This window comes from Lasioglossum baleicum, chromosome 4 (genome assembly GCF_051020765.1).
Source record: "Lasioglossum baleicum chromosome 4, iyLasBale1, whole genome shotgun sequence".
Taxonomy (NCBI): domain Eukaryota; kingdom Metazoa; phylum Arthropoda; class Insecta; order Hymenoptera; family Halictidae; genus Lasioglossum; species Lasioglossum baleicum.
In genome coordinates this window covers 13,673,521-13,698,975 of record NC_134932.1, presented here as the reverse complement: position 1 = coordinate 13,698,975, position 25,455 = coordinate 13,673,521, and the positions used below count along the sequence as shown (strand labels likewise).

The 25,455-nt window shown below is 38.3% G+C and overlaps 3 protein-coding genes and 1 long non-coding RNA gene across 7 annotated transcripts; 2 read left to right on the top strand and 2 right to left on the bottom strand.

The window, feature by feature from the left end:
* Positions 1-42: 42 nt before the first annotated feature.
* On the top strand, positions 43-8,538 carry LOC143208243 (uncharacterized). Its single transcript, XR_013008877.1, has 3 exons — positions 43-233; positions 485-967; positions 1,050-8,538. It is a non-coding gene; the product is annotated as an uncharacterized LOC143208243 (long non-coding RNA).
* Positions 1,392-14,998, bottom strand: LOC143208241 (uncharacterized). Of its 2 annotated transcripts, XM_076422462.1 has the most exons (3): positions 7,149-8,538; positions 4,276-4,408; positions 1,392-3,216 (listed from the first exon to the last, which is right to left on the bottom strand). In XM_076422462.1, the coding sequence occupies exons 1-3, from the start codon at positions 7,152-7,154 to the stop codon at positions 2,432-2,434; spliced, it is 924 nt and encodes a 307-aa protein (XP_076278577.1). In that variant the 5' UTR covers positions 7,155-8,538; the 3' UTR covers positions 1,392-2,431. The 2 variants fall into 2 exon arrangements, with proteins under 2 accessions (XP_076278577.1, XP_076278578.1); XM_076422463.1 differs by lacking the exons at positions 4,276-4,408; positions 7,149-8,538 and adding an exon at positions 14,615-14,998.
* A 781-nt stretch (positions 14,999-15,779) lies between these two features.
* Positions 15,780-24,261, bottom strand: Cstf50 (cleavage stimulation factor subunit 1 Cst50). Of its 2 annotated transcripts, XM_076422740.1 has the most exons (5): positions 24,125-24,261; positions 23,023-23,923; positions 22,820-22,913; positions 22,273-22,677; positions 20,492-20,597 (listed from the first exon to the last, which is right to left on the bottom strand). In XM_076422740.1, exons 1-4 carry the CDS (start codon positions 24,193-24,195, stop codon positions 22,433-22,435), a joined length of 1,311 nt encoding a protein of 436 aa, XP_076278855.1. In that variant the 5' UTR covers positions 24,196-24,261; the 3' UTR covers positions 20,492-20,597; positions 22,273-22,432. The 2 variants fall into 2 exon arrangements, with proteins under 2 accessions (XP_076278856.1, XP_076278855.1); XM_076422741.1 differs by lacking the exons at positions 22,273-22,677; positions 22,820-22,913; positions 23,023-23,923; positions 24,125-24,261 and adding exons at positions 15,780-18,921; positions 19,293-19,950; positions 21,358-22,252 and having other exon boundaries at positions 20,490-20,597.
* Positions 24,168-25,416, top strand: Rpp20 (ribonuclease P protein subunit p20). Of its 2 annotated transcripts, XM_076422773.1 has the most exons (4): positions 24,168-24,307; positions 24,403-24,658; positions 25,029-25,197; positions 25,275-25,416. In XM_076422773.1, the coding sequence occupies exons 2-4, from the start codon at positions 24,479-24,481 to the stop codon at positions 25,391-25,393; spliced, it is 468 nt and encodes a 155-aa protein (XP_076278888.1). In that variant the 5' UTR covers positions 24,168-24,307; positions 24,403-24,478; the 3' UTR covers positions 25,394-25,416. The 2 variants fall into 2 exon arrangements, with proteins under 2 accessions (XP_076278888.1, XP_076278889.1); XM_076422774.1 differs by lacking the exon at positions 24,168-24,307 and having other exon boundaries at positions 24,349-24,658.
* The last annotated feature ends 39 nt before the right edge of the window (positions 25,417-25,455 follow it).

The window sequence follows — 25,455 nt, the reverse complement described above, 5'->3', positions numbered from 1 at the left end:
ATGCATAATATGTCTGCTATAGTATCAGAATTTTTCAGTGGTGTTAGTTTTACGGGTTATTGTGTAAGATGTGATGAATATTATAAATTATAAGATATATACCGATAACTCTCTAAAAAAGTATGATCGAAACAAATATTGAATTTTCAAATTTGGATATATTTTATGTGTTGCAGAAATGATTGATTTAAAGACAGTGATTTTTTACGGTACCTGTCATTATTGAAAAACTTGTAAGTAAATACAAGGTGTATTATCTAATTTATTTTAGAAATCCTCAAGTGATTTAATGTTATTTACAACATTAAAAGTAAATAATGCTTTTTTGTTTCACGTATTACTTACCATTTTACTAATTTTTAGTTTTGGAACGAGTCCTGTGTATCTGTAATATATTTTAAAATAATTATATTGTTATATCCAACTATATTTATAATACATAATATAATAGTTACGTACATTAATTCTTGAAAAATTGTTTTAGGTCATTGTGTCGCCGCTAAGATATGATGTGACTTTTCTTCCGCCAAAAATGCTGGTCCGGTCTAGTCCATGACATATTAGTACATATATATCGGCAACATGTGAGAGAAAATTTAACGGGTGATTCTTCAAGTCAGTATGAGACGAAAATCGAGAAAAAAAATGGTGATGTTCGTTTTCAATGGATGAAAATCATCAATTGAATGCTAAAATCTGATTAAAATATTTTAGATAAGTAAATTCTGTCTGTAAAAAGTTAGTTCAAAAGTAATGGACATGATACTTTGTGATTTCTTTAATTATATTTTACAGACGATGCAATCTGTGCCAATTAAAATTCTCTGAGGCCTCCCAAGGATTTGAGAACCTGACAATGGGATACCGAGAATAAAATTCTCTGCCTGTGTGTATTGTGAAGAAAATTTTCATTGTGATAGACCCGGCATAAGTGTAGTATATGAAAGTGAGAAAATGAAAGTGCAAGGTATAAATCTCTTCATAAAAAATACTTGAACTCAGTCTGCAATAGGTTAAATGTGTATAATTTCCATATAATTTGTTTTCAGCTGAAACAGTGAAATTGCCGATCAAGATGACAGTTTCGAATCTGCTGCTTTTACTGATGAAGACAATTTATCGTTTCAAGAGATACCTTTGAAAAGGAAGGGCTTAGATTGGTGATTTTCTTAATTCTGATACGATAACTAACCATGAGAAGCATGTACATATCATTGCAACAAGGACAAGGACGTCCCTTGGACAAAAAATGGACGTCCCTGGGACATCCGAAATTTAGGTCCGAAGGTCGTCCCTTGGACAAAAAAATGAACGTTTTATTTTACGAGGGTAGTACCCACAGAAGTACCCGACCTTGACATATAGCTGACGGTTTTTATTTGAAAACTTACTATAGCCAAAAGTACAATCTTTATAAAGCTTAAGTTTGAAGTCTGAAGACGATACTGAAAACGTTGTTTAGTATTTGTTTGATAGCATTTAGCGAGAAAGGAAATGTTGTTCCATCAGGACAATGCACCAGTTCACACATCCGGTATCGCGGAGACCAAAATCAATGAGTTAAAGTTCGAATTGTTTCCTCACGCACCCTGTTCGCCAGATTTAGCCCCCTCAGACTATTTTCTCTTCACAAAATTGAAAAAATGGCTCGGTGGTAAAAGATTTGCCAACAATGAAGAGGTGGAGTCTGCGGTTGATGGCTATTTTAAGGAGCTCGACGGATCTCACTATAAACAGGGTATCGAAGCTATTGAACATCGTTTGGAAAAGTGTATCGAGCTAAAAGGAGACTACGTTGAGAAATAAAGTTATTTTTCCGAAATTTTTTGTGTTTTCTTTGTTAGGTCGGGTACTTCTGGGACTACCCTCGTACTTTCAATTTTCTGACTTTGTCTTTAGACCGCTGTATCTCATCACAGAATTATCTAAAATGAATAATATTTTGGATTTGGGAGTTTTGAAGGATTGTTACTTTATAGGGAAAAAATTTTTCAATGTATTAAAGTTGAAAAATTGAATTTTGGCCACGAAATAGGGTCTCCAGACCACTATACGACGAGCGCGATTGCCATCTGCACACGGGTCGATTATTTCTCAGACGATTTGTGTTTTTCAAACATCGCAGATTATGGTTGCATCCGTACATTGAAAACAATTTTCACACTCGTTTATTTGTTGGTGCACGAGAAATGCAAGAGAGTGATGAGAAATTTCTGGAATTTTATAGAATGACCAAGCAATCTTATATCCATCTAGTAGAAACTGTTGCTCTAGCCATTCATTACAAGGATACAAATATGAGGGGATGTGTCAGCGCGGAAGAACGCATACTGATAACATGAAGCTTAGCTTTTTATTTACATAGTTGAATATAATCATGTAGGTATTATGAAAAACAGAAACAAAAGGTAAAGTAGAAAAAAAATTTAAGTCACAGGGATTGATGAACTGTTGTACAATTTTCTGTGGAGTGGGAGTGTTCTTGGGGAGTTGTCTTCTCAAGTCGATTTAATCCGGAAAAATTACCACCCATTGGTACATTGAGCGAAGATTGAGGGAGATCTGTTGAACTTCCACCAACCTCATCTATGAGTAGCAAAGCTCTCCTTTTATAACTCCTCAGTTGAACATCATTCAACTGCATGAGGTCTGGGATGAGGCTCATAAGGAAATTTTTTATTGCTTCCTCTCTCCTGTCCCCTACATCTTTTGGCGGAAGGGGGTTTGACAATTTAGCCTGTTTTTCCGAAAAATACGCTGTAAAGACTTTATCTGATGCGTCACTATCTACGAATTTTCTTCTTCTTATGGGCTGGCCATGTGGACCTCTAGTTCCAATTGTCGCTTCCGATGGAGGAGTCGCAACTCTGTCCCCCTGATTTGCCGATGGTGGCATTGAAATGGCAGGGAATGGCGCAAATGGTGAACAAACTTCCGGCTTACATAACATTTCCTCTGTGATATCCTGATTTTCTTCTTCCGGATTATCTGTCTCGTCGTCATCTGCCGTTGATGTGGTGAAGGAAAGTGTTGTTTGAGACGCTTCGGGTAAATTACCGGTAAGGTTGCCGAGAACTTTTACGAATGGAACTGCAAACTGCATTGCGTCCATCAGGTAGTAAGGCCGCTTCGTTGCGCCAGTACCACTCGGTTTGGGTTTGAGATGTCTCACGAAAGTACTCCTCAGGTTCCTCCATTTTTCCTTGCATTCATTCACTGTAATAAGAAAAAAAGTAGGTAAGTGCCTCGTTAAGTAAGTATCAAGATGTCTTCATCTGGATGCTTATTTTCAGGTACTTGGCTACAGGTTGTACATTCGTTTCGTTCAGACTCTACTTTTGCCGAGGAGTGTCTACAGTTGGGCAAATAGTATCCGAGACGACAACGATTATATGGAATGAGCTGGAAGTATTGCTCATCGTTTTCAGACCCTATGGAACCTTCCAAATTGTATAGGGGCCTTGGATGGCATGCACATCCTCATAGAGAAACTACCTAACACCGGGTCCACTAATTTTATTTATCAATTGTATTACTCAATTAATTACTAGGATGCTGCGATGCTGATGGTAATTTCACTATGATTGAAACTGGATACGCTGGTAGAAACAGTGATGGAGCCATTTTCAGAGCCCCTGCAATTAAATACATGTTATCTAATTCGCAACTTGACTTTCCACCCTCATCTAAGCTTCCCTAGGATGATTGTTTGTTCCCTTATTACTTTATAGGAGATGAAGATTTCCCATTGTGTCGATATTTATTAAGACCTTACTCAAAACGGATTCTAGTAAATACAAAACGAATTTTGAACTATGTAGCGCTTAAGCCGGGCAAGGAAAATAATTGAATGCACGTTTGGTATGATAATGATGACACGTATTTTTATGGCCTCCAGAAGTCATTTTAATCTAGGACATAAGTACATATCTGAACGTGAAATTCAGAATCCTATTTCAGAATCCGTAGTCAAAAGTAGGGGTTCCCATTTTTAAAAAAATACGTACTGACCTCCAAATAACCTTGAAAATGGATCCGAAGGTCAATTACAAGGTCATGGACATATGTCCTCCATTAATCCCTGCAACTTTAATTCCAAACATTTTTACCGAATATGCTTATCTAGGAAGATAACACCCCTGGACGGGTGGTCTTGGACACCCTGCATATATATTCTTAAGGGGCGGCAATTTGTCTTTTTGTCCGGGGCGACGTAACCGCTAGAGCGGGCATTGCTGTAAGATATTGAATTTACTAATAAATTAAAAGCCTTACCTGACAAGTTCACTTCTTTAGCAACATTCTTCCATGCTTTTTTAATGGCATCCCTCTTCGAATATGCCTGGAGGGTGTAGTTGTACAACTCCGGATGCTTTTCCACTTCCCCAACGAATTTTAAATTGAAAGCCTAAGGTCGAATTAACCAACTATATCTCTTATTTCTTTACGCCCTGGTTTATATTTCGGTCAGTGCTCAGAAATTTGTGGGGTATCTCATAGTTTTATACCAATTATAATTGAAAGAACTAATTATAAAAATTTTATCCATTGCATTAATCAAATAAATTAAAGGATTAGTTAAAATCTAAATGATATTAAATTTATTCTCAATTTAATTTTTTTCCCCCCAATATTTTTATTTAACTTATCATATTGACTATACCAGTGGTCGGCAACGGCAGTGACTTTTCAGCCCGATCTCGGCTCGCTACGCTTCCTTTCGTCTCGCTCCCGGTGACGGCCCTAGTCCTCGAGGCAGATCAGGCGCGTACCTAACTGGGAGCCTATTGATACGGGTGTCACCCGTGGAGTTCATACGGTCTGGGATAGGTACGCACCTGAGCTGCCTCGAGCCTCGAGGACTAGGGCCGTCACGGGGAGCGAGACAAAAAGAAGCGTAGCACAGTGGGCTGTATGCCCGATTTCAGCGGCCATAGCTAGTTCAAAATTCGCTCAATATTGAAACTGCTGTAACTTTGCTAAAATTTATCCAAATTTGATGAAAAAACAACCATTTTAAAGCTTGAGATTTCTACTTTTTCTACTGTATACCGTTTTCGCCGAAACGGATGTTTTGAGTGCAAAATTTGTCCATGTAGAGGAGCATATTAGATTGTAAAGTTTGTAGCTATTTTTCAATCAAGTACTGCGGATTATAATCAATATTTTAACGTTATTCGTCTACTTTATGTACACTATCGAAAAGTGTAATCATTTACATTTAAAATATCTTTTTAAAATAGTTATTACAAAGAATAATCTCCGTTATTTATAGTAGTATGGAAAAATGTTATGAACAAAATTTGCACGGTTCAGAGGGAGACATGTGGCACAAACATTTTCTGCGTGGGTGGAGGCATAGAGGAGATTTCAAGGTCACCTTGATTTTTTTTAAACAGGATGTCCTTTTTATACCATATATCGATAGAGTATCAAATTCTGAGTATAAAAGTGTTGACCTTCTTATGTCCTAAACCAAATAGTTAACGAGATATTACACTGTCCAACAAATTTCAACTTTTTTTATGATTTCAATATACTGTTGGGTCCTTCTTATAGAGTTTTTTGCGCTGATTCCGAATCTGTCCTTAATTTTTCTCCTATACGCACAGTTTTTGAAAAACATGGCTTTGAAAAAAAAACATATTTTTCAACTTTAAACAAATATTGTGATGTTATTATAAAAGATATTGAATTGTTCTTTACAGAAAAAGATTCTGTAGACTTTCCCGAATACAATGATATCCAATATTAATACATTATGATTGTTTAAACATGTTTAAAAAAACTGTGCGTATAGGGGAAAAATTAAGGACAAATTCGGAATCAGCGCAAAAAACTCTATAAGAAGGACCCAACAGTATATTGAAGACAAAGGTGTCGGACAGTGTTATCAAAACAAGAAAGAAAATTGTTTCGATAATATCTCATTAACTATTAGATTTATGACATATTGAGGTCAATACATTTTTACTCAGAATTCGATAGTCTATTGATTCATGATACAAAAAGTAGGTCTTTTGATTTAAAAAAATGAAGGTGACCTTGAAATCTCCTCTATGCCTCCACCCACGCAGAAAATGTTTATGTCGCAACATGTCCGCCTCTATACCGCGCAAATTTTGTCCATAACATTTTTTCATATTATTACGAATAAAGGTAGTATTCAAAGTGGACATAGTTATTGCCCCACCCTGTATATTATTTAAATTTCATGTGTATACTGTTTTCTTATTTCAGTATATATTGTGTGTTTATTATTATTATTTAGTATTTATTTAAGTTAATACGAAGATATAGCGAATGCGAACATGCAGGATGTGAGAAATGCTGCGATTTTCGCGCGCGCGCGATGGCCATTTTTTCGTAAATCAACTATCAAACACGGACTAGCGCGTAGTAGCAGCTTTTTTCTTGCATTTTAATCAGAAAACTTCAAAGAACCCAATGGCACAGAGATGAATACCCGGTCGCACCCGGAGGTATAACAAAGTCATTACCAAAGTCTTAGAATCATAAAGAAAGTGACTGAATCGTTGGTTATCTTTAAATATTAATAACTAAAAAATGTATATGTATAGTACAAAAGCGAATTTCTCATAAGAGTATACCTTATACTTACAATTAGCTAAAACAACTCCCATAAAACAAAAATCTGTTAGTGTATGTAAATCAGGTAACAATTACTAACAGGTGAATTCGTTGAAAAATGAAAGCGTGTTAACAGAATTTCAAACTTCCGACAAATTTCAGTGCTTTATGGATACATGAATGGGAAAACGAATGATGGGAGATTGTTCCTCAGATATTAAACTAACTCAAGCCATAAAAATTTTACAATTCATGTAAAGTTTTAAAAATTGAATTTTGACCGCTGAAATCGTAGCGAGCCGAGATCGGGCTGAAAAGTCACTGCAGTTACCGACCGCTGGATATACCCCTCACGTTTAAGAATATTTTGATTTTTAACCCTTTCGTTACCACGGACGAGATATCTCGCGCCCCGATACTTCCCGATAAACGCTTTTCTCGATAAAAAAAGATAATAAATAAATATATAGACCACATGGAAGAGTGCAATGCACTCAAACTACAAAAAATAATGGCCAAATCAAGGTATATAAATTACACGAACTGCACAAACTTACCTCCATAAGTCGCACGAATCGTACGATCCACACGATTTTCCTGCTTTGCTTTCGATCGCACTCGACTAGAATGGAGGAGATTTCAGTCGAGCAGATTTCAGTCGACCACGAATCGACCCGTGTGCGGCTCCCCCATTCATTTGTATATGAAGGCAAGTGGAGGGGAGAGTCGCATGCGATTGGGATCGCGTCGACCAAATCGACGATCGACCCGTCTGTAGCAGTGTTCCCAGATGAGTCACCTTTTCTCGCGCATGCGCGTCCAAAACAGTAACGTATCTATGATGAGGCGATGATGTAGCAGAGCCCTGAGTATGTAAGTAATATATCGGCGGGAATGTACCGAAACAATCTGTTCCGGACAAAAAATCTCCAGGACGTGTCCTAAGAGTTACAAAATATACAGAAGTACACTTGTCATACATTCGTTTTTTATAATCAAATCATATTAATTTCGTGAAATTCTGCGGGGCGCTCAAGGTGCCACATTTTCTCGAGAATCGTACTTTACTGAAGGTAAAAACGCCGCGCATGCGCGAAAAAGGTGACCCGTCTGGGTCTGTGGACGGCCTGGCCTAAACGGTCTTTCCTGGTACTTATCTCTAGATAAGCTTCCCGCCTTTTTAACTCTTTACAATCCTTTCTGTAATCCTCTAATTTTTTCTTCGTAGCTCTTTACTAATTTATTTATTTCTTCCTTATGTGCTTCTTGATCTACTAGCATTGTATTCTGGATGGAGTGATCTTTCGGTTGCATGCTATTTTTTAGAATGCGGTTTTTTAGTCCTAAGTGAATATTCTTTGCTATATTAATTGCCTCTCGCGTTTTTTCCAACTCTTTGAGTTTGTTCTCTAATTGGTTTTCCAACATTTTCCCTTTCTTCGCAACAAAACGTTCTAACCTCTATTGCCGCCTTATGAATTGTTTCTAACAGTTTTCCTAATTCTTTGCTTCCTTCCGTTATATCTCTCTGCTCCTCTCCTATTTCAATTGTTATAAAAGAGTTATCTAATTTTGTCTTTTTACTTGTTCTGGCCAGAGACCCGTGAAGAATTTGAATCTGAATCCGATTCTATTTCGTGCGATCTTGGTCTTTTATTTTCAAATCTAATCGTATCATTTCCCGAAGGGGCGTTTGAAAGATACCAGTTTTATAAAAATTCAGTAATGGGATATTGTCGAAACCATTGTTCCTAATTATTTTCAGAATTTTTTTTATATATATAGTGCATCATATTTTTAAAAAATATATTATGTAATATTGAACATTTTTAACAAACGTAAAAATGCAATGTAAATATTGTTTTGAAAATATATTTGAAATATCACTACAATAATTACATTTGCAAGTATCCAATTTTTACATAACACAATAACATTGTATTAATCTTGTATAATTATGTGTAAATATTAATTATATTAATAAATGTATTTCACACACACAATATTATTATGAGTTTGATTTCATTTAATGCTTCTCTTAAAACGTAAGAAATACACACTGATTTACTTTGTTTACTAATAAATAAACACATTTGTCTAGCCGACGGAGTGACAGCTCGGCTTGTCTCGGCCGCGGGACCGGAAGGGGCCCGAGCGGTATCATTGTGCCGCGCTTTCTTCTCCCCGTCCACCATTTCGTACCGGTACGATTTTTCCCGGCTCACGCTGTTAAATTTCTTCGCGTCTCTACGCGGATCGTACGCGAATTCCTGATTCGCGTTACATGCCGATCGAAAGTTATCTGCACTCTCCGGGGAAGTGTATCGCTCTGCATTGCATAATTCATTGTCTAATTCTGACACAGTCGAAACGAAGTCTATCGCGATTACGGCACGCAATTCTTCCCTCGCGCCCCAACAGATCCGCTATATCTTTTTTCTTTTCCGGCCACGGTTTTGACGAACGCTTTAGTATTGTTTCCTGGACCTTGTTGAAGAATCCCGCGGAGGTCGTGTTCAAGATGTCTTTGATAATTCGGCTCGCGGAAATTCCGTTGCCATTCGCGAACAAATTCGTCCCAGGTCGACATTTTCGGGCATGAATTTTTCTGCCTCCTGGAACTTCCATTGATAACGCCTGAAAATTGATGGAATTGGAAAAATTGGAGCTGATAGGTTTGCAGAGCAAGAAAATTACTTGCAAATGCATATATATATATATATATATATATATATATATATATATATATATATATATATACTTTACCTAACAAAACACAAAGTTGCGGGAAGAAAATAAAATACAAAGAACACGGGAATTTATTACACAACCCAATACAGTAATCGCCCCTTCGTTGTCCGGCATCGTGGGCACCGTCGTTCTCCAGTGCCTACCCATTCCCCACTCGGGTATTTCTGTGTGAACACCACGACATTGACTCAAATGAATCGAATTTTCAAACTTCTTTATTTTCATTATTTTTTATGGGACTTTCACTAACTTATTTCTGGCATTACTCTGATTAAAATGACATGAAACACGATATAATTTCAACTGTATTTAGTAGTTTTGTATGTGTACAAGCTGTCGTGTTGTTCCGTTGCGGGCTGCCACGATACTGACTCGTCCCCACTGATTTTCCGATGGGAAATCCCCCCCTTCATTATCCATATGGTCTAACAAAAACGTACCTTTTAGCACGCGGCCGCTGGTACCCTTCAGGGACCTTGAATCCCTTTTTGCCGAATCCGCCCGTATACCGTCGGATACCTGCGGAGCGCCGGAGGCCTTTTACAACCGACCTGCCTTTGGTATTTCTCGTGGTCTATTCTCTTTATTCTTTTCCCACTTGAGGTGCTTAGCGAATCTCGGGGCTTCTTCCAGTAGCCTGACGGCCCCGGGTGAACTTTTCGGTCCCCCGTGCTCGTTAAACCTTCATATCCAGGAAATATTCCCTTTATTTGTTGAGGTTTTCTAGCGGCCTAAGTAGACGCCTTGCGTCTAGCTTTACTCGCTTGGCTTGACCATGCATTACAACACCAGTGTCGTTGCATTTCCGCCGCCGAGACCCGTGCACCTTTATGTAGAAAGACCTACATCACAACATCGTATACACCCCCACCACACGTCCATAAACCATCCCACGCCTATTGCATCTATCCGCAACAAGTTTAATCGACGGTGAAAGTTCGAACGCAACGAAGAACGGCGACAACGCGGGCCTTTGCACTGTGCTGGCGACGGCGACACGCTTCGGTCACGCGATCCGAATTTCATTCTGTCCTTCTCTATATTCGGCTCACTGTTGAAGTCTCGGTCGGAGCGATATCTAGACGCAGTCATAGATCAAAAGAGACTTCCCGGCATGGTAGTTGGTCTTGCAAACCCCGGCTTTTGGACAACGAAGGGACGATACATATCTGGCTTTCGACAATTTCGATAAAAGCGCGACAATCTATCAACTCGAATTGATTTCATACCTTTCTTTGTCCATAGACAAAAGAGGCAGTACTTTCTGCCCGTTATGTATAGCTGTCCTTGTACTTGGTAGAGGTACTGGTGTGTGGGGCTCAATGCGCTACCCGTACTATCTTGAAATGTTGCGTTTATTGACTTCAATGTTGATATTGCCTCTTCTGGCGTCATATCCTCAGCTGTCTTTGGGCATTTTATATCTACAATGCCGTCGTCATCGATGACACCATCCGGCGATGCTCCCGAATATGGAATCGATGCATCTATGAAAAGGCCACATTCTCTAATTTCGATGTTAGCCTTTCTCGATAATTCTTTCGTGCAATCTCCTCGTTCTGCTGTCCATACGCTACAGCAGGAACGTTTAGCACGCGGGGGTACAGAAACGTCTGCACTAGCTTGCCGCACCGCGTTCCTTTACGTCGGCGGCACACTTTGCCGAAATTTGACGCTGTCAAAAGTTTTGACTTGTGCGCCAGCCACTTTCTGTTTTTGCACTGTCCAATGGTATCGTGCTCAATCTGTGCCTTATTTGGCTGCCAATCCTTTAGCATTTCCATATGCTTTTCCGTGTGCAGGTCAAGCATCGATTCGACCATGTCTGGCTTTTCTGTATTAGGTCTGTAATCGGAATCTTTCACTGATCGGAACTGCTGGTTTGTTCTCTTCGTAGTCCTCCCCTTTTAGGCATTTGCCAAGGCTGCCTTTTTGCGTCGTTTCTCCATCATTTTCAAAACTTGTGGCGGCTCGTTTCCAAACGCTCTTTGTAAACGAGACAACATTTTTTCGTTTTGTACTGAATTACAGCAGCGGCACATCTTGCAACGTACGATCCCCTTTGGCCGAAGTTTATTCTCTTTCTGCCAATGTACTTCGCGATGACGGAAGTGAAGCTCTGGTAGAGTTTGTTGTTGCTCTGGTAGATTAGACTCTCTGTATGCGCCGACAGTCGTCCAATGATCGCCTGTATCTGTTGATACACTCCAAGGTTCAATAAATCTGGAACTTCATCTTCCTTCATAGTCCCATCGTAGAAGTATCTCATTTTGTTGCACTGTTTGTGCTCTCCAAAAACATGGCTGGGCACATTCGTTATATCTTCATATAAAGTTTTGATCTTCTCTGGTAGTATTTGGAATCTCTCTCTCTCTGTATTCTGCAGCTTTCACAATTCCTGTTCGCAACCGCCGAATATTTGTTTCTACGGCTTGCCTGCAGTAGCCGAGTGGAGTCTTCTTCGCAACATCTTTCATTTTGTTGCAGCAGTTACGCAACAAATGATTTGTGCATTCTACAGACAGGAATATGTAGAATTCCGCATCTTTCAACGTCTAGCCTTTTCTCCTCTTCGGCCGCTGTTACCATTTCGGCTTCCGCAGCATCGGAGCAGAATCTTCGGAAAAATCTGAAATTCTCTCAGTCATAAAAACGACGCTAGCTGCCAAAAATTCTTCCATTTGTGCGTGTCCGCCTCCGGTGGTTATTGTTCCGGCGACTGCACTTCGGTTGATGTCCACAACCTCAGTATCATCTGATTGGTTATGGACATCGGCTGTATAATTGTACATCGTGCATTCCAGGACCGAAGTTTTCTTCAAGCCCGATCTCTTAATATTTTTATTCGGAGGTGCCTGGTCGAACATTCGACTGTTTTCGAATTTTATCTGGTCAAAGACGTGGTCAATTATGCTCAATCCGTCCGAAAGGAACAATTATTCCTCTGGCTTGATCGTCGTTCCTCTTTCCAGTACTTCTCTTCGTTGGTGGGCAGTTTCTCTCTACTCGTCGCCTTCTGTCCTCTCTTCACAATCATCTTCTATTTCTATTTTAACTTCTACGAATTCGGGCATTGCCACGAAATTTTGGTCGCTTCTGTCGCACATTTCCTCTTGAGGTGTACTTGATGCCGGCGCTGCATTTTCCGCTACTGTACTGTGTTCCTGCATGGCACGGTTCGCTAACTGCTTTAGTCTGCAAATAGAATACAAAAAACCGTGTTATAGGGATATGATCTCTCCTTTACAGATCTGTTTTTAAAAATGGTGACACTTTAAAAATCACGAAATTGAAATTATTTTAAGTGAACGCTGCATCAACTATCGCCGAACTATCATTCGCCCCTAAATCTGGACTCTTCCTCTTGGAGCTGGAGTACTTCTTTCTTGACTTGTGCAGTGTGCATTTGTTTCGTGCTGTCACAAATGAAAGGAGTCTTCCGTCTTCCGTGACGACACGCCCCCTTCGTAAATCTTTACGAAGGTAAATCCTGTTGCGGTCCGAGGCTGAATATCACGATGCAGCGTTCGCTACAGATAATTTCAATTTTAACAATTTTAAAATATCCATCTTTTTAACAACAGGTCCGCAAAGGAGACACTTGGGGCTACATCCTCATTTTTGCCCTTGAGCCGAATTATATGGTCGATGGCATCAATTGAAAAAGCAATCATTGTCTCTTTTTTCGAGCGTGCGAAAAAGGGACACAACGTCGGACGTCGTGCCGCGCGGTCGCACTGACGCATACACACACCACAGACGTTTAAGTACAGGCAGAATTGAATGTAGTAGTAGCTCCAATTTTTCGCGAATATCTCGTAAACCAGGACTCGGAATTATTTACTCGCGACGGCCGATTTTCGAAGACTACGCCCCGTCGATCCTATCGCTTCCCGTGGTGCACCGCCCAATTGAAATAATTTTAATTGGCTCGAGAGAATCTTGAGGAGTATGAAAAATTATGTTGAAAATCATGCAATATACCGACAGGAAAACAGAACAACTTTTTTATAAATTGTACCAAACGACCTGATTTTTTATAATTAATTAGAAACATTGGTTTACAAAATGATATGCAAAAAAGATTTTCCAAAAATTATTGTAAGAAAATGTTAGACAATACGTGCTATGCACGTGTTCTATTTTATCGACATGTACCTATGTATTTATGCGTAGTTAGTTGTTGTGTGCGTGTCGCGCGCTTGTTGCGTACTTCTTTTGTTGAGATGATTTCTGATTTGCAGTCTCCTATACGTCGCCATGTGAAACGCATGTATTCTATTATATCTAAATATATTTAATCAAGGTGTGTGATAATAAAGTCTAGTATTTATTATTCCGAATCTTCTGTCAATTATAATTTACAAGGTTACATGCGAAAATAGAAAAGGCATTTTTTGAAACATTTTATTTGGGCCCTTAGTGAAAATTTAAAATATATGTTTTGTAGATCTATGTTAGTTATACTCATGCTGAAAATTTCTTCAAACTCGGTTGACACAGAAAAAAACGACACGTATCGAAAGATGTACGATTCTGTGGATTTTAAGCAGAAACTGATCAAAAGTCATGTAACACTACGATTTTACCATTTTTAACTGCTTGTAGCTCGTATGTATGTTAATCGATTTCGATGAAATTTTCAACATATCTCGTCGGTGGTATAACTAACATAGATCTACCAAACATATATTTTAAATTTTCATTAAGGGCCCAAATAAAAGTTTTAAAAAATGCCTTTTTTATTTTTGCATGTAATCTTGTAAATTATAATTTTTGGAAAATCTTTTTTGGATATCATTTCGTAAACCAATGCTTCGAATTGATTTAAAAAATCAGGTCATTTGTTAAACTTATAAAAAAGTTATTCTGTTTTAAAGGTGGTACGAATAGTTTCGTCCCTCACTGTATGTACACTTACCTCCTATTTCGTTGTGCTCTGCGTCTGCTGTATCTTTTGGTAGAGCATCGAAGGGTCTTTGAATTTTCTTTCCCTTTCAATGTTCGCCTGGCCCGCCTGGCCGCCAATAGCGCCGCATTTTCCGATGAACTAGCACTCTCCATAACTAGTCACCGCCAATCAATAATCACGTACTAATCGCACTAATCACCAACAAATGCTAACTACCGCCCAATGCCAAAGACTAATACTAGAAATGGCTCAAGGAACTATTCTGAACTATTCACTTCTAAACGCGTTTGTATAGTTTGTATTCGCCCGTTATACTTGGTTATACTGGGATATACTGAAAACCAACTGACTGCAACTCACTTGAACTCACTGCAACTGACCAACTGAAGACTTCATCTAGCCACCACTAGCCACTAGCGCCGAATGTGACCCGAGCGCCACAGCCGTCTCTAGTACAGACCGGAACATGGCACATTTGGCAACGCTGTAATCATCAGTCCGATTTGAAATCGTTGCGTTATTATATCGGGTCCATTCCGTTGCACGCATAATGCGCATACACTGTATAGTGTATGCATAGAGACTCTTATACTACACTATACAGTGTAGGCGCATTATGCGTGCAACGGAATGGACCAATCATATATTCTTATGGTGCGGGCATGAGGAAGCTCGGGAACTAGGACCTTAGACCATATACAGGGTGTCCCAAAATTCCTGAACTTCCTAAGACCATTTGAAGCGATATTTTCCTTTGCAAAAATGTTATCCGCGGCTTTGTTTGGGAGTTATTAACGACGGACCAATCAGAGCGCGACCTAGACGCGAGTTGGCACAGTCGGCCCGGCGCGCCAACTGTCGATTGGCCGACTGTGCCAACTCGCGTCTAGGTCGCGCTCTGATTGGTCCGTGTTTTTCGTTAATAACTCCCAAACAAAGCTGCGGATAACATTTTTGTAAAGGAAAATATCGCTTCAAATAGTCTCAGGAATTTTGGGACACCCTGTATACCTATAGACCCGGTGCAGATAAGTCTGCCTTGTTCCGGCTAACAGACGACTTTGGTGGGCAAAGTGCTATAGAGTATGTTGAGAAATCGCAGTATACCGCGAAGCTAAAGTGGGAGAGGGGAAAGGGGCCTCGATTCGTCATCGCATCTCATTCTGTATAAATATATTTATGGAAACTGTAACTGTAATATACATATACGTACATGTATTTTATTTTATTACTCGTTCATTTTTACTTTACTCTTATTATTTTAAATATGGCTAACTCATTTTGTCGATTATAATTTGGAAAAAGTTAAATTTTAATCTAAGAGTTGATAATATGAAATCTGTATTTATATAGGCACTGGAGAACGACGGTGCCCACCCTGGCCACGATCGCGGACAACGAAGGGGTGATTATGTACTGTATAATGTGTCAGGGAATAATATTGTCGTCACGACCGATCAGTCTTGGGCCAGTAAATCTATCTCGTCGGTGACTTTGGCAAGGAAAAGAAAAGAATTGAGCAATATAACACATCTAGTACAGTATTTATTTTTTATTGCGATAACGGTTTGTGTTCGTCTTCATTAGTTGCACACACTTTCCTGTTCACCCTCCAACGAATTAAAAAAAAAAGAAAATGAAATGAACAACTCGCGCCTGATGTACGATTGTTAAAAAAATGAAAGTAAAACTTTAGAAAAAGAAAATCGGTGATTTATCGTTGCTTCACGTTCGCCACCTAATATTGTATTTCATGTCTCGTAAATTTTATTTTTTGTTCTTTAACGCACACACAAAGACTATCAACAATCGTGTACGAGGAAAAAATAAATACAAATAATACCTGCTTACGGAAACTGGGTTGAATTTGGTTGCCGAACCGTGGACAACGATGTTCCCCAGCTGGACAACTTTTTTACGTAGATAATATCAGCCAGATCTAAAGATCGCATGACACTTCGTTCAACGAATTCTCGATCGTTTTATTTTCCTCTTCTATTATAGCGGAAATACAAATTCCTATAAAATTCATCGCATTTCGAGAAAATGCATCGTTAAAACCGTAATCCTTCACCTCGTAAACAGTTAGCGATAAAATTTTGTATCTTAATGAAACAACTGCGCATACCGAGCGTTCCAGAAAACTCTAAAAAGAAAATGATACAGGTAGAATTAATTGTTAAAAACGCACGGGTAATACAGCAGCGTTGAGATCGTTATCGCGCGCGCGTGCGCTCGTGTTTGTGTGTGTCTGATCGAGAACAAACACGCAGGAATCAAACCAAAACGACGTCTAATAGTACATTTACATAGGACGAATCGTATTAAAAATATTTATGCAAAAACTGTACAAGCATGCGCGCTCGTCTACGCGTAATACACGTTCACACTTTTAACAGTCTACATTGGTCTATACTCTATTGCTCTATACCGATTAATTGCTACGTATCTATCGAAAAACTAGACTGCTTTAACATAAAAACAAAAACCAAAAAAAAACGGTAAGAAGCAATGTTCCATGAAATTCTCGTACATGCAGAATCAAAGAAAATATCGTACCGACCAAATAAGCACACTTTAACCTTTACAAAAAAAGAATGAATACAATTATTCGGATTGTAAATACATCGTAAAAATACTAACACCGAACATCCTAGGCATATTTTCATTGACGAATGATAATAATTGTCTCGATACATGCGTATAGATAAAATAAGTTTCACGTTGATTCTCCTAGGTATAATGGGATAGGATTTCCTAGTAATGTATAATATAGTACTATGTATCGTAAAACTTCATTTTGTTTGATTCGATAGGGAGAAAACACGTCTCTCGGACTATGCTTCATATATGTATATCTTATGTAAGATGGTGCTCTCACACTGACACACGCTACGTTCCCATTCTTCACGCTACTGCAAAGAGATAAGATCAATTGCCACACACGACGCGCTTAACCTTAACTATTATATACACGCGTATCGCATTTGATTTTAATCTCTTGTCGAAGCTTTCGTTCTTTCAACGTTTACCAATAAGAAAAAGAAAAGAAAGCAAAAAAGAAAAAGAACACATGGAATGGCAAATCCCATCGCTATTCCCGTGACTCGTCACGACGAAGCAATAATGCCTATTGTTATCGGAAGAATGTGTAATTCAGCTAAAAACAATCCTAATGTCTTTTTAGCTTCTTTCCAATACCTTCGATGATCAGAAGCTCCTCTTGTGTCTTTATAAAAACGGATTTATGACTCTTTCTCTCTCTCTCCCCCTCTCCCTCCAACGCGACGCCCGATTAAATTAAAAACTTATCCGATACACAAATTGTAAAATTTAAATGTCAGAAGATTATCCGGCAGAAAATATCCGTACACGAGCTGGAGTTTGTGTGTGGTTCCCGTTCATGTACGTACATTTAATAAAAAAAAAAGAAAAAAACACTACGGCGAGTGCGATCGAAACTCGCTTTTTTCTCTTGATTGCACACACACACACATTTCATCAATATTCTTCGCTTTCGATGTGATCAGATGTATCATTCCATTGTCATGTTTCATTGAGAAATGAAAATCTTTTAACCATAATGGATTGAATTATATAATCTATCTGTACACTCTCACAACCGTTCAAATACACAATAATATCAACATATTTAATATTGGACCATTATGAATAAAAAAAAAAATAGATGCTTAATGGATAAATTTACAGATCACAGAATATCAACGTGCCGCGAAATTCTATAGCGAAAAATACATATATGCACACGTCTATCTTATAGTAATTCCGTCTTCGTCTTCCTTTTTTCTTTTATTTTCATTTACTTTCGTCATATTTTCTTGAAAAATAGAAACGAAACAGATTTCATTAAAGCGTTAGTTAAGAAAACGTGAAAAAAAGTTTTTTAAATAAAAAATGTTATCTCGGTTAATAGTACATATAATATAATACGTATAATAGCGTTTCGCAAGGAAGGAGACAATAGATTTCACGCTAAGACGCGTTTCTCAGAAATTTTATTTCTGTATTTCATGAAAAAAGAGAAATCGTTTCACCATAATTCTCATATATTCCATTTCATTCAGTCATTATTTATATAAGATAAGGTATTACAGTAATTTGCTATGTACGAATTAATTTTAGCTACTTCCATATCAGATCTGAATTACAGACAGTATTTGGAGAGTCCAATCTCAGCTCTGATTTGAAAACAACTTGTCTCTATATAAGTCCATATTAAATATATTTTACAATAATATTATCATTGTACATGAACAACGTATGCTCTACACCTCGCTTGCTATCGTCAACTAACCAGTGCAACGAGTAATTTTACTCAATCAGAGTAAAACTGGATTAAAATAATTATTCTATGGTATGCTCGATACCATTGAATATATATATATATATATATATATATATATATATATATATATATATATATATTGTGTGTGTGTGTGTGTGAATGAAACATGTATTTCGCCTGGCAAACAATACACCGTCGTAACACACATATTTTTTTTAGTCTTTCTTCGAATTAAGAAGAAAAGTAAAATACAACTCGCGTGCGCTGATCAGAGCAACGATTGGCAAGTAGGTGTCAATTTGTTAAAATAGACGAGGGGACTGGATTTGTAACCCCAATGTGTGCGCCGCCCTGGTACCTGCTGCAGTAAAAATGAATATTTTATATAGATAAATCTTTCTAAACATTCAAACTATAGTAGAAAAACAATACATTTTAACTATTATAACTTTCTTCTCCATAATTCAACGTGTCTCGTGATTATTTACAAAAAAAATTATTTTACACATACGTATGTAGGTACTATGTCTATGCTTCTAATGTTTTGAAAAAAAAAAATCAGAATAGTAGAGATTCTCCTATATAATTACAACACTGTACAGAGTTGTTAACCATCTATATGGTATTCGAGAGCTACTAGATCAAAATGTTAATTTCAAATGCACCTTTAAACAAAACTAATCTGACAGAGTTTCTAACGCTAGGCAAAACAACAAAAAATTGAATGCTTACATGAAGTTGGTAAACAGGCGAAAGGAGGTTATTCCTTATTTTCCTCGGTGGTGGTGGTGGTGGTGTTAGTGGTGGAGGTGGTGGTGGTGGCGGCGGTGGTGGTGGGAGTGGTGGTAGTAGTATTAGAAGGGTTTTGAGACTCCGAAGAAGACGAAGGTGGTGCTTCTGTCACTGTGTCTGTTGCATCTTGACTCGAATCCGAGCTATCCTTTATGTCTTCCTCTTTTTTTTCTTCGCTGACTCCGGTACTCTTAGTGTCTTCTGTAAAATTTTCTGATTCCTCTATCATTTTCTCTTCCTTGGAATTGGATTCCTGTGTCTTTTCAGTGCTTTCTTTACTTTCGATTTTTATAGCACTTTTATCTTCGTTTTCTACTAATTTTTCCGTTTCTTCTTTGTTCTCGTCTACTTCCATTTTCATAGATTCCTCTTCGGAATGCTTCTCACCCTTATTGTTTGCTGCTTCTTCATCCGTATTGTTCTCATTGTTTTTCTCTTGCCGTTTCGGACGCCCGCGTCCACGACCAGTACTCTTAGTCGATGTGTCCCTCTTCTCCTTTTTAGGTGGAGATGGTACAGGCGTAGACGATGCAAGACCTCTTGCCGAACTACGAGTACGTCTCCTCCCTTCCATTTCTCCAACAGATGCATTTAAATCCTATAATAGTAGAAACATGTTAAAATAATGAAACTAACAGTGATACATTTTCGCGTTTTAGCATTTAGCAATTTAGAACAAAATTTATTCAAGTGCATGCAATATATTGCAGAATGGCATGTGCTGAATTGTAGAGTATAATTAATGAATATACTAAATTATAACCAGGCACGTATAATAAATGAATATAGTAATCGAAACAATGATGATAATAAAGAATCTGCCGAACGGTTGGCTATTCATAGTTGGTGGTCATGCAACGTATTTGTATATACATAGTGAACTCTTTCTCCCCACCATTGATTCGTGACATTCCCCTTAGACCCTGCACCACCCCTTCCATTCCCACTTTTCCCATACTCTTTTGCTCACGTAGACAGCGCAGCAGGAGCGGGAGAAGAGTCACCCATCAAGGAAGTTAAACGGAGGGAAATAGTCAAGCAAAAGGCTACAGCTTTGGTTTTTATACTTTAAAAGGCGAAATAAATTATAGTTACACGATAGAATGTAAAAAGTGTAAAAAGCAGAAAACGAAAAACCTTTGTGAGTCGTTCGCCTTCCTGAGTGGTCCTTTCCAATGTGGAAAGTCTTTTGGTGCCTCCTCGTTTATTTTTCGCTGGAGTAGGTTTTTCATCTGCGGAATGGTCCTGTAAATATTTCATCGATCCATTTCATTCGATTCCGATAAATGTAAACATGTGAGCAAAATTCAAGAGTCAACGCTAAGTGAATCAAAGATGAATATATTTATATGTATTTAGATTATACGCGTTCGATTTTGGTTCAGAGTAAAAACTATTGAAATATCGGAGATTATAAGTACGAATATAAAGTAACGCCAACGAGGTACATATGTAGTTGCGCGTGTGCAAGATAAGATTTATCAAGGACCGTTGAACCACACGGGATACACGCCAAGTTTGTTTAAGTTTCCCGCCATTTTGCCAAGTCGATATGTATTTCTATTAGCGTCGTAGGTCGTAGCCACCAACACTGTTCCGAGGCGGCATTTTCGTGGAAAACCGCGTGGAACATCACCGTCCTATCGAAACTCGTTTCCCGCCTTTTTGATACAGCAGCCCTATCGCCACCGATCAGCAACTCTCCTCGTCACAAGAGTCACAAATAAAAAAACATCCACCATCTTTGCGAATGAAGGACAAACGGCGCAGCTTTGAAAAATCACAGAGTCCATAGCCCCGCGCAATAAGGCACCATTGTCCTGTGATCGTATGAGCTCGTATCTCGCGTAATCACTCCTCGAACATGGTTCGCTTGTTGTAGCACGCGTTATCGTAACGAATTTTCGAGAGAACGAGCGTCTCCTCGTATTCGAGGGGAGCGCACGCCGCCTTGGCATGAAAACTCGGCTTGATGAACATGTTTCTCGCCTTCCTGTCTGCTTACCTTCGACACATCCTCGATATTGTTATCGTTCTTGTTTTCCGCCTTAATCTCGGACATTTCCCCGCGATCGAATCACTCAAAAACACTGGAAAAACCGCGATTTCTCGGCAAGAATTCGTGCTGAGCCCGGTCGCACTGTTTATACGATAAGCAAAGATGGCGGTTAGCGTGGGTCACGTGACACATCATCAAACGTAGAGCGGGAGTTCAGAGCGCCGCCTCGCGATTGACTCGCTAATTCGACGCGTAGCGACGCAATGTAAACGAGCGACCTTTTCACAATTCTATCCTTTCATTTTTACTTTATATTTATCACCCCGATATCTGCACTTCTTTCTTCTTCTTACCACGCATTTACCGCCTGACGTATATATTTTTTATCGTCAATTTCTATTTTTCACGTAACCTTTCGATTTCTCTTCGAAATCGTCAAAACATTTCACCACACCGTTTCCGGTTTTACGTTTATTAATGAAACGAAACGAAACGCAACGTGTATCCGATTCTTTTCCACGTTCGGAGCTTTTGCAACACAAATCACTTCGTATAATCTACTACTTACCGCTCTACGCTTAAAAGAACAAAAAAAAAACATTTTCAGTCGTTTAATTGCAAGTATTATAGTCGACCATTTAATGGACGCACAAGTTGCGTCTCCGGTTACATGTTTCTCAGGCATTAGTAAATCTAAACATCGTATCAAAGAAAATAACGTTATAGTATCAAAAGCAAATAACGTTATCTTTACTCTAACGAAAAACGAAGCGGATATATACAATATTTTCAGTTGCATTGCATATTGCAATCCTAACATAAATTAGTCGAATCAATGTTTTGTACTTTGAGGCACGGTAGCCGAATATTAGATCACCGAACAACAACTGATTGTACAACGGTATCTTTGTACAAACTTACATGTGTTCTTATATGTATGTATATTGCCGTTTTTAATTGTTTGCTTCGGTACTAAATCTTCCGTGTTCGTACTTGTCGTCACAAATCATATAAAATGTTCAACTTTACATCCAACAACCAACATCTCTATGTTCTTGATATCGACAATCAATATCGCGCTTTAATGAGTTGGCATTCTTCTAAACCAAAATCTTGCTCTGAAATCGTCACTACATGTCAAGAATGCTGGAGCAGTTGGCGAATGGACAATCAGTCTCACTGGACCATTATGTCCCAGTGACAGCAATTGTTTTCTAGATGCGTTTCGAGAATTCCATGCGCACAGCGATGTCGTGGCTTCGTCGGGAAACATTACATAATCTTCGGTATGATTAAATATAGCTTGTGCTTTGTGTTCTTGTTTGCCTATGGAAAGGTAGCGATTAATTACGATTAATATAATATTCCATAAAAAAGAATAAAGTACACTGTATTATATTCTGCAGTCTATATAGTGTAATCTATAAGTATATTCTTATAAATATATGCTTAGTGTTCAGCCTTTTACCTGTAGTTCCGGCACCTGTATACGCTATCAAACATCTGCTAGTCGACAACTCCCATAATTTTATCAAGGAATCTTTTCCTGACGATAGTAAATACTGAAACACACAGATACGGTAAAATAACAAAATTCTGTCAATTGAAATATTGTGTCCAGATAAATTGTACAATGTAAATAAATTCTTTTTTTTCTCAGTTACTACAAACCTTTCCGTTTCTTGTGAATGTTACCGAACATACTTCGTAACCGTCGTGAGCCTTTACAAAGGTATTTATACATCGATTCGACACTCCGTCCCACAATTTTATACTTCCATCTTTACCAGCGGATGCATAAGTTTTTGCATCTGGAGAATATTTAATACTAGTTATTCCAGCGGTGTGCTGATGGCTTGGTATACTACATACGGAGCACTGAGCTGTATTAACGTCGTACAGTCTTACGACCGGATGATTAGTTCCGACAACTAGAAAATCACCGGTTGGATGGAAAGATAAACATCGTATCTGATCCGCGTCTGTAATAGTTCGAAATGCTTTTTTAACGCTAGCCTTGCTGAAATCAAACAGTTTAATGGAAAAGTCTCTGCTGCCGGACACTAGAATAGGTTCCCTCGGATGGAATTCTAGACACGTCACTTCTTCCAAATGATCGTACAATGTTCTTATGACAGGGTGACCACCTGTTTGATCGCCAGGTGCCATTTCATCTGGAGCTGATTTAGCTAACATTCTATCGACGTCTAAAATTTTAATCGACGCATCCACCGATCCGGTTGCTATTAATTGACCATCCGCAGAAAATGCTCCTGCTCTGCAATTTCCTTTATGCGAGGTAACGTAAGCGGTCTCATATTGTGCTGGTTCTGGAGCTTGTGTTTGAGCTTCTGTTTCAAATTCCAAGTCTAGACCAGGTCCCAAAGTATTATCGAATGTTGATGAAAATGTGGATACGTTGCTTGTGTCTTTCTTGGAACGATCAGGTTCGTGAGCCAATCCGATCAACATTAAATGGAGTAATCGGTCCGAAGGTGGACAAGGAGGTTCTGCTTGAATTATATTCGACAATTGTACAGCCAATGTTTGATGTCCATCGTAAAACAGTTGACTAAAATGTTCATTACAATGTGTTAGCATTTTTGACTTTCAACTGTTGCCATGAAAAATAATATCATTTTATAACTAACTCTGTCTACAAGTTGAAACAGTAGAAATCGTTAATTCTAATACGGAACTATGAAACAGTCATTAATGTACGCGCGTATAAAGGAAAAGAAAAAGAATAAGAATAATAAGAAAAATATGTAACCTGATCATAAGTCTGTAGAGTAATTCTCTGCTTTTTATAATATTTTTTGGGTCTACCTCGGGTTCCTTCATTTCGCTGAAATTCTGTATTTTACGAGGATACACGCGATACCACGGTTTCCGGTAGAACGCGCTAAATCGTTGTCTAATAAACGTCCATCAATCGATGCCTTCGAGTTTTAAGGTTAGAAATTGTTGTTTTCAATTGATTTCGACAAGCAGATTTACTATTTCAATTCTAAATACACAATTTATTCATTGGCCTATTAATTTGCTTAGATAAGGATCTTCACCGATAAGAACAATTTATCGCAGGCGGAAAATCAGCAGAAAATTGCATGCAGTAACTGTCAGAATGACCGATGTGCACAAGGGTTCGGAAGGCAGTCCGGATTTTTCGAAAGAGAGAAACGCGCCTAGAACGAAACGCAGGAAGCTACTGTCCTCCGACTACTCTATTAAAAAGAGGCAACCATTCGGTCTATCGAGAAAACGGAACAAAGATATATTTGTGACTAATAAAACGAATTTTAAGGTAATTATTGTTTTCCGATTATAACCTTGTCTTTTGTCACTGTCAATAGTAACGAAAAATAAAACCCGATTATTATGTAGATTCGTTTATAAGTTCTTCTTATGTTTTTATATTCGGTTACTTTACAATTCAGTTGATCCAATAGCATATATGTATACATATGTACTATTTATGTATACAAATATGTACATACATACACACATGTAATATAATACCCATATATATATATACACACACGCGAGCAGCGAGCTCGCGCGCGACGCACGCACACGCATACATCTAAGTACCTCTTTTTTTCTTTTTTTCTATTAATACAAACGATTCGTTTAGTTCATTTTAATTAGTGCTTTTATTGTTTGTATAATACAAGGCACAATTGAAAATATGCGAAAAACTTCTTAACAATGGTGCCCACGAAGTGATCGTTTATGGTCTTGGAGCTGCTATACTTAGGGCTTGTAATTTGGCTCTTCAGTTGAAGGAAAGACATTACGGCGGAATCGATTTGGATATCAAGACATCTACTACATCTGTCATTGGTGCGTAAGCATTCTAAATCGTAGGAAACATTAGATTTTGAAAATGTTTGCTATAACAGTGTTACGTTTCGTTACAGATGACTTTGAACCCCTTCACGACAGCGCTGATTATGAAACGATTAGTAGGAATAATTCTGCCATATGTATTCGTATATTTAGAAAATTTTCAGTAGGTAATCTCAAATATCCCGAATAGCTGTATAATCTGTAAAAGCATCCCAATATTCCCAATGAGTTATAGCGATAAAATTCTGAAGA

Coding starts and splice junctions, on each gene's coding strand:
- Cstf50 (XM_076422740.1), bottom strand. CDS start 24,195: ATGAAGGAACCCGAGGTAGACCCAAAAAATATTATAAAAAGCAGAGAA. Junction 22,914..23,022: donor CATTCACAAGAAACGGAAAG/GTTTGTAGTAAC, acceptor TGTGTGTTTCAG/TATTTACTATCGTCAGGAAA. Junction 22,678..22,819: donor TACAGGTGCCGGAACTACAG/GTAAAAGGCTGA, acceptor ACCTTTCCATAG/GCAAACAAGAACACAAAGCA.
- LOC143208241 (XM_076422462.1), bottom strand. Junction 3,217..4,275: donor TAAAGAAGTGAACTTGTCAG/GTAAGGCTTTTA, acceptor TTCTTATTACAG/TGAATGAATGCAAGGAAAAA.
- Rpp20 (XM_076422773.1), top strand. CDS start 24,479: ATGACCGATGTGCACAAGGGTTCGGAAGGCAGTCCGGATTTTTCGAAA. Junction 24,659..25,028: donor CTAATAAAACGAATTTTAAG/GTAATTATTGTT, acceptor GTATAATACAAG/GCACAATTGAAAATATGCGA. Junction 25,198..25,274: donor ATCTACTACATCTGTCATTG/GTGCGTAAGCAT, acceptor GTTTCGTTACAG/ATGACTTTGAACCCCTTCAC.